The 11521-nt window shown below is 49.1% G+C and overlaps 1 protein-coding gene across 1 annotated transcript; it reads right to left on the minus strand.

The window, feature by feature from the left end:
* Positions 1–11006: 11006 nt before the first annotated feature.
* LOC134386886 (NADH dehydrogenase [ubiquinone] 1 beta subcomplex subunit 1-like) lies at positions 11007–11183 on the minus strand. The gene has a single exon (XM_063109026.1). The coding sequence runs from the start codon at positions 11181–11183 to the stop codon at positions 11007–11009; it is 177 nt and encodes a 58-aa protein (XP_062965096.1).
* Positions 11184–11521: the final 338 nt, after the last annotated feature.

Genomic DNA, 11521 nt, shown 5'->3' on the forward strand with positions numbered 1-11521 from the left:
CTGTCATTCCCTATCTGCAACAGCCTGACAGCCTGTAGCTGTGACCCTTTCCTACCAGCACGGGATCTTCTGGGATCTTCACCAAAGTGTCCCCTTTCTGGGAGGGCTGTTAAGGCCCAGAGGTCCTGCCTGGCAATGCCTGAAATTCCTCCATTAGTGGCTCATTGGGGAAGTGACTTGTGGGACAGGAGGACCAACAGACAAAGGAACCAGCTCCTCCTCACTTCCAGGAGAAAGAGCCTCCATCCCTCCCCGCACCCCACATCAGCACCACACACACACACACACACACACACACACACACACACACACACACGTGCGCACACGCACACACTTCAGCTTTGAAAATGTTTGTGGCTCCCTCTGCACACTGGCGGGCTCATTATAAAATAATTGAGCACTTGTAACAGTTTTTCTCCTCGAGGATCCCAATTAAGACATCACTTTTCGCTCTTCCTCCCTTGAAGACAGGCTTTGATTCCTCTCCCCTCGCACACAGGGCCGGCAGTGGCTAAAAATACCTCGCTGGGCGCCAGCTCTTTCTGCGACGCTGTCCCCCCTCCCAGCCCTGTCCCCACCCCTGAGGTCAGGCCTCCAAGGGAGGCAGGATCTAGTGACTCATGAGTGACCTGGAACAAGTGACCCCACCTCTCTGCCTCAGTTTCTTCATCTACAAAATGAGGAGAGTCATGGCATCCGTCTTATCAGATCCTCAAGAGAAACAAATAAAATGAAACGTGCAGAGCGCTTGCACTGCGCGACCCTCTGGGACAGCAGCAGGCCCTGTGCTGCTCTCCAATACACCTGGGCTGGGGAGGGGGTGTCAGGCCAGGAGAGCTAGTGTTAGGGACAGCTCAGCTCAGATTGTCAGGTCCCCGCTGAGCTTCCTGCCGGCTTCCAACACCAGGACTCTGTGAGGCCTCCAATTCTAATTCTAATTAGGAGAGTCTAATTCTAAGATTCATGAGGATTCTAATTCCTGGAGACCCAATTTCAAGCAGCTGCAGGTCCATCCCCTTCTCTCCGCTGCCCCTGCCTGGATGGAGACCCCGTTGTCACTCACCAGGACACAACAGCAACTACTCTGGGATCTCCCGGCAGACCTTTGCACCCCACATGCAGCCAGACAGATCGTAGAAACTAGAGCCAGATCCTGCTCTAAACCCTGAGGACTTCATCTGCATAACAATGAGGATCTGCACGCCTTGGTTGGCCTCTTATTAACTCCCTTCTGCCGTCTGCCCTCTCTGTCCCTCTCTCGGCCTCTGGCTTGCTGTCCTTCCTGCCTCAGGACCTTTGCACCTGCTGCTCCCCTGCCTGGCCTCCATCCCTCGCTCCCACATTCAGGCTTCTTCACACCACCCAGGCCTCAGCTCAAAGATCTCCTCCTCACAGAGGCTTCCCCACACCCTCAAACTACAATGGCCACCCATGACAAGTCCCACATGACACCAACACCCATTTATGTCCTTGCAGCACTTTCCCTTTGGAAACAGTACCATTTGTTCCTTTGCATGTTCATTGTCTGTCTCCTCTGCCAGAATGTCTCTTTCACAGCTGTATTCCAAGGCCTGGCAGACAGTGGGCACCTAATAAATATTTGTTGGTGAATAATAAAGTCTACAGTTAGGACAGTCTAAGTTCTTTGACATCCTCTTCCCCCAGCCCCCATCTGATGCTTTGTTAGCTCAACGAACATTCATTGATTGACCGACTGATCTAACACAGCTCTTCGTGGGTAAAAGGCAATTCACATACACTAGGGGAGAGAAAGTCAGAGAACAGGAAAACAACCCCTCATTGGCAAAGGTGAGAGACCCCCGCACTGACTTGCTGGCCCCTCGGCTGCATCTCTCCACCTGCCATCGCCACCTCCCTCAGGGACTGGTGCAACTGGCTTGGGGGGGTCCAGCCACCAGCTCACACCTGCCAGGCTCTGCCTTTCCTTAGTCCTCCACAGCCCTGCAAGGGTCAGCCACAGCCTTGCACAGGCTGAACAGGTCTTGACCATGGATGGCAGCCTCAGAGGCCTGGGGGGGGGGTGGAGATGAAGGGACAGGAGCCCTGCCAGGAAGTGAAGGGCAGGTCCCGAGGCTGGAGTGGGGGGCTGGAAAGGAGGAGGATGGAGCTAATGGGCTGCTAATGGCCTTGCAGCTTGGCCCCTGTGACCGCCGGTTCCTCAGGGGCTGGTCACAGTGCTAATGGGGGCCGCCCCTCCCACAGCAGGCCCTTCCCTCCTGGTCCAGGGTCATTGCTGTTCATGGTTAAGTGGTAAGGAGGGGAGCGAAGAGTGAGCACCTCTCGCCGACAATCCCCACCACCCCGGCATTCGAGGCAGCTTAGGGAGCCCAGAAACCAGCTCAGAGACTGGGGGAGGACATCGGCTCTCCATCCCCTCATTACAGGTGAGGAAACGGAGGCCCGGTGCACAAATCTGGTCCCAATCAATGTCTCTCCTTCTGCCCAAGTGCTCATGGCTCACCTCTTCTCGATGGGCTCAGATCCCCAGTCACAGACCCCAGCTTCCAGTCCCAGCCAGAGGGGGAAGGCTGGGGACAGTTCATCCCTGGGGCCCAGTAGGTTCAGTGCCTAGGGCCCACACAGCTTCCAGGATCAGTGGCAGGAGAAGCAAGAAGAAAGACAGGGTAGCTTGGCAGGGCCTTGAAAGGCCAGCTCAGTGTGAAGTTTGGTTTTGGATCTGTCTGCAGAGGGAGGAAAAGAGGGGGCTTGTGATGGGAAGGTTGGAGTCAGATGCTAGAAAAATCTCTGGAGACAAGTGATGAATGCAGTAAATTATGAAGAAAGGAAACAGATGAACACCTGGATAGATGGATAAGTGGGGAGACATGTGAGTATATATATATGGGGGAGGATAGAAAATTGGATGGCATGAGGGAGGGACGAAGAGGGATGGATGGATGGGTGGGTAGACTGATGGGTGGGCAGATGAATGGACCAGTGGGTGGATGGGTGATGAGTGGATGGAAGGGTCGGTAAATGGGTGGGTGGATGGATGGATGGATGGATGATGGATGGGTGGATGAATGAGTAGATGGGTGGCTAGCTGAGCAAGTGGACTCAGAAGGATAAAGGGATGGATAGATGGACAGGAGGATGCATGGGTGAGTGGATGACTAACAGATTATAGATATCTTTATTCCAATGCATCATAGAATATAATTTTAGTATTTTTCATGAAGACAAAAGTGACTTGGGTACTTGAAAGTCATAATGTGCCCCTGGGGAAGGCCTAGCAGCCCTCCCCTGTGACATGCCAGGGGTCCTGTACTCTCACCTCCTTTCCTCCAGCCTGGCTCAGCTTCCAGGAGGTCTCAATTCCCCCACCTCCAGGCTTTTGCTCGGGTTATTTCTTCCACCTGGAACATTCTGGCCAGAACCCGCACCATTCACTCTCCTCTTTCAGGAAGCCCTCCTGGGCTGGTTCAGGGCCTCAGCTGGCCTCCCGCAGGCTCTTGGTCTTCTGTTTGAAACAGTCTCCACCCACACAGTGAGACCTGGACCCCATCACCTGTCCACACGGACAAACCAGGAGCCCTGGGAACAGGAGATAAGAGTGCTGGATACCCTGACATTCCTCAGACCTTCACCGTGAGCCAGGTCCCTACTTACAGAGTCCCACCATCCCCATTTTCTGGATAAGGAGACTGACATACAGCTGGTGACCAGCCCCAGCTCAGTAAGTGACTGGACCCTTAGTCAGCCTCTGGATCCCCACCCAGAGGGAGTGGGCCTGAGGCTCTGGAGGGGTGGGAGGGACAGAGAGAAAAGGCTCCTGGGGACGAGAGGGGACCACAGCAGCACAACAGTAGTAAAAAGACTGTCCCCATCTACAGCAATGCAGTTGCGACAGCCACAGCTGCTCTGCCCCTTCCCTGTTCTGTGACCTTGGAGAACTTCCTTAACCTCTCTGAGCCTCAATGTTTTTACCTGAAAAATAGGTTAATTATCACCTAACCGAGGGCCAGAGGGGACCACAATTAATGGACATCCAGGTGATTGTGGGAACGTTCATAACTGTCATCATCTTGTCCCCCACCCCCACCCTGACTGGCTTCTGGGCTCCCTCAAATCCCGGCAGCAGGGTCCGTGGGAGGAGATGGAGTTGAACGGGACTGGTGTCTGTCTCGGCTGCACCCCTGAGCAGACAGGTAGCCTTGGGCAGGCAGAGGGACCTGCCAGGGTGAAGGCCTGGAGGTGTGACCTGGCTGTGGTGGGCACAGCAAGTGAAGAGGTGGGGAAGGGGCTGAGGGTAGTGAGTGAAAATGAAGAGCTGGGCCAGCTGGGGCCGAGGAAGGCCTTGAATGCCAGGCCAAGTGCTGCAGACTTCACCCAAGGGCAACGGGGGGCCGTGAGGGGTGCGGGCAGGGCAGGCCATGCCACACCTTCACCAAATGCAGAGGAAGGGGCCCTGGGCTCATCTGGGGGTGAGGGATTCACTGTGAGAAGAACCAGTGGGATTCAGCAGGCAGCTCATTGGAGGTGTTGAAGGAGTGGCAGGAAAGACAAGGAGACTGACATCCATTCATTCACTCACTCATTCATTCACTCCTTCCTTGAGCATCTGCTATGCGTCAGTCCCTGATCTGGGGCTCTGGGGACATAACAGTGACCCAAAGAGACAAAAATCCCTGGCCTTGCACAGCTGATGTTCTGGTGCAGGAAACAGACAATAATGGAGATGAACAGACTTCAGAGGAGATGGTTTCAGGCAATGCTAAGGGCCGTGCTAAAGGTAGCAGGATGGATAGACCACATCTTACTTATCCGGCCATCTGCTGATGGCCATTAGGACGCCTCCACCTTTGGGTGAGAGTGAGCAGTTCTGAATGCACGCGGATGTGCCTGTACTCGTTTGAACGCCTGTTTTCATTTCTCTTGGGTGTACATACCTAGGAGTGGAATTGCTGGGTCATGTGGTAACTCTTCTTGACAGCCAAACCATTTTCCATAGCAGCTGCAAGGGTGATCTCTTTTATGCTTTAAACTCCCCCCAGTTGCCACACGAGGAGGGGATTAGATGGGCCAGCCTGGCAGCAGGGAGCCCAGGGAGGTGACTACTGCATTGGTCCAGTTGGGTGCAGAGGGTGGACAGAGCAGGGTGGCAGAGGAGGCAGGAGACGTGGCTGGGTGTGGGCTGAGGGAAAGTGAAGAATCGCCACTTCCAAGATAAAAATGCTGGAATAGTCCCACCCCAGTACCTTTGTACATGCTGTTCCCTCTGCCAGGAATGCCACTCCCAAGTAGATCACATTTAGTTCTTCACCTGCTTCAAGTCTTTGCTCAGCTGTCCCCTTCTCAGCGAGGCCTTCCCTGACCACCGGATTTAAATTGTAGCCCCTCCCTCCCCAGCGACAGGTGCCCCTCCCTGCCTTATTTTCCCAGACAATAGTCACCACTTGATATTAATCAGTATCCCCAACTCGAATGTCCATTCTATGAGGCAGGGGTGTTGTCCTGTCACCACTGGGTCCCTAGCTCCTTGCACAGGGCATGGCATACATTAGTGACCAATAAAGTGTCATAGAATAGGGAAGACTGATGGGGGGGTTGAGGGCCAAAAGTCAGTGAGTGGGGAACTGACAATCATTCATTCATCAAATCTGTTCATTTGACTAATGCTTATTGAGCGCCTACAATGTGCCAGGCACTGTTGTGGGCACTGGGGGGGTGAGCAAGTCAAACAATGTCCCTGTCTTCATGGAGGTGACATTCTAGTGGGGAAGACAAACAATAAACATTCCAGTGCATTTATCAACTCAGGCAGTGCGTGGGGTGGGGGTGGGGGCGGAGGGAGCATGCGGGGTTGAGCTCGGCAGGACACAGGGTCCAGGTGACCGTCAGGCTGGGCATGCTCTCCACGGCAGCTCTGAGAACATGCTCCTTTCGTAGATGGGAAGACTGAGGCTCCAGGGTGCGGAGGAGCCGCTCATCCAGAGACTCGCAGCTTCTGGGGGCAGGGCCTCAGCCTTGGCATTGACCTCCTGCCTCCTGGCCTGGCCCCGGTGCTCTCCTGGTACTTCCTGGCCAGTGGAAACAGCCTGCGGAGCCCCACAGTCACTTCCTCCACCAGCTGCACCCAGGCAGCGGGGCCCATCTGCTCACCCATGTGCAAGGCCTTGGGGCCCCAGGGTGGGCGGGAGAGTCCTTTCTCCAGAGGATGCTTGGCTTTCTCTACAACCCCTGGAAAGGCCTCCTCTGGCCCTGGCTGCCTAGAAAGAGTGGGTCCTGCCAAGGTCATGCAGCTGGGAAGGTCCAGGCAGGAGGCAAAGACCAGGAGTGACCCCAGGTCCCTGGACAATGGGGGAGATACAGCGGTCACCCCCAGCTTGGCTGGTGCTTGCTGTGAGCCCTCAGGCTCCACGTCCACCTTCTAGCCTCAGTTGCTCCTCTGCCCCAAGGGTCCAGCCAGGGTGAAGACGCAAGATCCAACCCTTTCTCACAGGCCGAGCTGCACAGGGGTGGGCCGATGGGGTCCAGCAGCCCCCAAGGGATCCTGAAGTGGGCTTCACAGGCCTGGCCCTGAGCACATCCCCACTAGTCGGGAGGCCTTGGGCCAGGTCTCAGCCTCAGCTCACACCTGGAAAAAGGGAGCCAGAACCGTACCCCTCTGTGGGGTGGCTGTAAGCTGGGATGACAGCCCCATCCACAGCACTGACACCTGAGTCAGAGCAGAGGTCTACATTGTGGAAGCCGTGGCTAAGGGTGGCAGGGTAGGAGGGACCAACCAACACACAAGGATCTCGACATGTCCCTGTTACCGAACCCAAGCCTGGCTGCCTACCCCATACAAAAAAAGAAAAAGTGACTCAAAAGTCAAATGCTGGTGAAAATGGAAGTCAGGTTTTATTCAGGAACACTGGTGACCTGAGGAGAGATGTTAGGCTGACCCATCTCTCTGGTAAACCTGCAGGAGACTGGCCAGGCTAAACCCACCTCTAAGACTCAGGTTTACTGAGGGTTTTTTAAAGAGGGGTTTGAGGGAATGGAACGTGGGAAATGAAAAGCAGGAAGGAGGGGGGTATGAGGTGTGGGAGCTCTGTGCAAGGAGCCAGGTGCAAGGTCTCGCCAAGGCTCCATCTGGTTTCTGCTCCTGTCCTTGCTGTTCTCTCAGGGTCCTGCTGGAGGGGTGAGGTCAGCATAGCTTTACTGATGTCTTCCTCGGTTTTTCAGGGTCTGGACAATACGTGCAAGTCTGCAGCTCCAGGCTGGCTGGAAAACAACATCACATTCATATAGATAATGTCATCTTACCCCATAATCAAGGTTCAAAATATCAAATAACCATAGGAAAAGAGGGAACTCCGAGAAACGCATGGCAAGAAAAAAGCTGTCCTTTTAAAATCCTTTAGAGCCCAGGCAGTTTGAGGTCCCAACCTGGTTTCAACCTGCTCACCCCAACAGCGTCCCCACTGTCAATAGTTTTTTCCATTTCTGTGGAATGGGCAGAAGATTCATCTTACTGCTTGGAGCTGAGTCAGGGTGAAGAAGGGGTTAATTTTGATGGAGGACAGAGCTTTCGGTACCTGGCTGGAGTCAAAGAGGAACCAAAGGCATTTGTTTATCTATTGTCTTAGCAGTTGATTGGCAGCAGGCGGCTCACTCAGCGTTCACGAGCTGTACATTAACTGGCACATCACCGTTTTAAGAACTTCCGTGAGTCCTTTGTTGAAGAACAGGATGTCTCATCGAAGTCAGGAGGCTGTGAACACTTTTAGAGAACTGCTTGTGTAGACAAGACATCATTTCTCCCTTTTGTTGAAAACATTTCTCACGAGAACATTGGTGATCAATTTTTTAGTCAAAAAGTTCTTACTTTTCTTTGTACTGATCCCTGTGGGCTGGGAAAGCTCATTCCCAGGTAGTTACGTCCCACGTCAGTGGGAAAGATGAAGCAGCAGTTAGGCCGACTTAGGACAGCGTGTAGTGGTGTCAGGAACCTAGAAAAGACATGCTGTTTTATGATGATGTTACCGATTGTATCCTGTTATAAAGAGAGAACAAATTCTTATTGAACTTATGCAAATAACCATATTGCCATAAAAACCAAAAGGATATTTACCGTTGTCAAGTTTTGGAGGAATCAAACAAGGATAAAAATCAAATGCTTCTATCTTTGTTCATAAAAGTATATTTTACCAAATTGCTGTAGGTTATAGATAGCTTAAGAGAGAAGGCTTCCTTAAATCTGGAAAATGAAACATTTAAGTCAAGGACCAACGAGATTTTAAATGAATCATAAAAGCACTATCCCTATCAGTTATTTAACCCTATGTAATTAATTTCACTTTGCTTGATCTTGATTAGCAGTTTTATAAACCCATTAGATTTTTTATTAGAGTTCTGAAAAACATTTATCTGTCCGTTGATCTTAAAGTTATTTGAAGCCTGTGTTTTAAGAGTACTTGTTACAGTCTTCTCCATGAATCTGATTGCAGATGCCTGTGGAGTATACTAACATTTATAAAGCAAATGTATTTCACAGGGCCTAGCTTCCAAAGCCCTGTAGTTTCAGGTATAACCTAACTTTTAAAATCACATTTAGAAATGTTAAGCTTGCAAAAGACAGGAAACTTTCCCCAGGCTAAAGTCTCTGTTGTAGATAAAGAATTATAACACAGCAAAATTGTGGGCTCAAGGACAGATGTCTTTGGTGTGGGTTAACCTAAAGTTGCTTTATTGTTATGTAAAAATAATGAGGAGACTGCTGCAGGAAAAGACAGTATTTCCTAAGAACAAGCTTTTGTTGGTGGATTGACTTAACCTTTTGCAAATTGCATTACGGAATGTCACTTTCTTTTTTTTTTTTTTATTAAATAAATTCAGTATTTTACTTTACTTTTTTTTTTTTTTAGAATTCAAATTTATTATTATTATTTTTTTTTAATTTTATTATGTCGATATACGTTGTGGCTGATTATTGTTGCCCATCACCAAAACCTCCCTCCCTCCTCCCTCCCCCCTCCCCCCCAACAATGTCCTTTCTGTTTGCTTGTCGTATCAACTTCAAGTAATTGTGGTTGTTATATCTTCTTCCCCCACCCCGGTTTTTTTTTGTGTGTGTGTGTGTGGGTGTGTGGGTGTGTGTGTGAATTATATATTAATTTTTAGCTCCCACCAATCAGTGAGAACATGTGGTATTTCTCTTTCTGTGCCTGACTCGTTTCACTTAATATAATTCTCTCAAGGTCCATCCATGTTGTTGCAAATGGCAGTATTTCATTCGTTTTTATAGCTGAGTAGTATTCCATTGAGTAGATGTACCACATTTTCCGTATCCACTCATCTGATGATGAACATTTGGGCTGGTTCCAACTCTTGGCTATTGTAAAGAGTGATGTGATGAACATTGGGGAACAGGTATACCTTCGACTTGATGATTTCCATTCGTCTGGGTATATTCCCAGCAGTGGGATAGCTGGGTCGTATGGTAGATCTATCTGCAATTGTTTGAGGAACCTCCATACCATTTTCCATAGAGGCTGCACCATTTTGCAGTCCCACCAACAATGTATGAGAGTTCTTTTTTCTCCGCAACCTTGCCAGCATTTATCATTCAGAGTCTTTTGGAAAACAAGCAACCCAATTAAAAAATGGGCAAAAGAGCTAAGTAGGCATTTCTCTAAGGAAGATATACAAATGGCCAACAGACATATGAAAAAATGCTCAACATCACTCAGCATCCGGGAAATGCAAATCAAAACCACACTGAGATACCATCTAACCCCAGTTAGGATGGCTAAAATCCGGAATGTCACTTTCTTATTTCACTGATGCTACCAGACTCTATTGTTAAACTATACTTAGCCATAACTCCACCTCTGTTCCTTTTCTGTAACTTTCTGGTCTGGAGAATAAATACCGGGAGAAGACCCCAGGCTGGTGTTATTTTTCCAAGGAGGAATGCTTCTCTCTTGAAGGTTCCTGGAAAATTAACCCCTTTGGGGCTTCTCACTGCTCAGAAAAAATGGGCTTTGAGTAATCCTTTTTGCATCTCTGTCACCCAGGGGGAGAGAGGTGACAAAGAGAGTGTAACAGATGCCTTTAGAGAAAAATCAAAACTTCTTGCAATTTTACTAAGAGCAGATTAATACTTCAAGAAAACCCTGTTCTAACATAGGGGAAAATTTTAGTTTTGTATCAGTGTCTTTTTTTTTATTATTTTATTTTTTCAAATTAAATAATAAACATGTTTTTATTACCTCATAATTTTTATTTATTTTTTTAAATTGTTATTGAATCATTATTGATTATAAGTATTTGGGGGGTTCAACTTTGACATCTGTTGATCAAATCAATATTACTAGCATATATATTGTTATAAATCGTACTTCTTTTTTTTTTAAGATGATCGGTAAGGGGATCTTAACCCTTCACTTGATGTTATCAGCACCACACTCACTCTCAAGTTAGCCACGGGCTGGCCCTCAGATCGTACTTATTCTTTATGCCCCTTGTCCAATGTCTCTCCATCCCCCTCTCCCTCCCCCGCCCAATTACCCCAGATTTCCTCTCTCCTTCTGAAAGGGTAATGGTTACTCTGTTGATTTGCTGCCTAGATGATCTGTCCAATTCTGAGAGGTGTGTTCAGTTCCCCCAAAATTATCATAGAGCAGATGCTTCTTCTGTCACTCTGGAATGAGCTTAGTGGAGAGAGACATCCTCTTCTTCTCTTTGGTCTCTGCTGGTGACTCTTCTTGTGTCAACGCACTCCAGTGGCTGGCAGACCATCTGCATGGTGGTTGTGGCATCTAGCCACTTTTGTGGCAGCTGTGGTTATTGTGGTGACTGTGATGGGCCACCCACATGGAGGTGATGTTTTTGGCCTGCTCCTTACCTAGTTGGTGGTGGTGATGGCGGCATGCCTGGTTGTGGGAGGGGTATCCGGCCCCTGGATCCATGCCTCAGGACCCTGGGTGGGCCCTGTGGCACTGGTGGTGTGCTCATAACTTTTAAAATGTGAACTTTCTGTAATTCAGCCACAGTCTTTACTTCCATGTAACTTCTTCATTGGATCTCAATTCTCTTTTATACAACATACTGTTGTTCCAGAAGGCAGTTAGCTTTTCACCACTCTTTCTGTCTAGATAACACCCTAAGACAATTCCCATAGAGACAAGCACACGAACCCAGTGGTCATGAACAATCTGAAGTAATTTCACCATGATTCTGTGGCCCCAGTGCCAAGAACAATCCCACGGCCAAGGGCAGCAGTGAGATCAGCCACCAGTGCCAACCTATCTGTCTTTTTAATACCAAAGCTCAATCTTCAGAAAGACTTAGAAATCATTCCCTTTTAATTATGTCCAACTTAATCACATGCAAAATTCTTTCATAAATTTACCCTTCATAAACCATTATTACAAGATAGACATTTTCACGACATGTTTTGGACTTTCTGTTTTGTCCTACATTTCCTCTTTCTTAAATAATCGTTTTGCTTTAGGACAACAGTTTACTACATAAGATGCTTTCTCACATAAAAGCACTTTCTTTTTTTTTT

The sequence above is a fragment of the Cynocephalus volans genome, chromosome 10 (genome assembly GCF_027409185.1).
Source record: "Cynocephalus volans isolate mCynVol1 chromosome 10, mCynVol1.pri, whole genome shotgun sequence".
NCBI classification, from domain to species: Eukaryota; Metazoa; Chordata; class Mammalia; order Dermoptera; family Cynocephalidae; genus Cynocephalus; species Cynocephalus volans.

Coding starts and splice junctions, on each gene's coding strand:
- LOC134386886 (XM_063109026.1), bottom strand. CDS start 11,183: ATGGTGAAATTACTTCAGATTGTTCATGACCACTGGGTTCGTGTGCTT.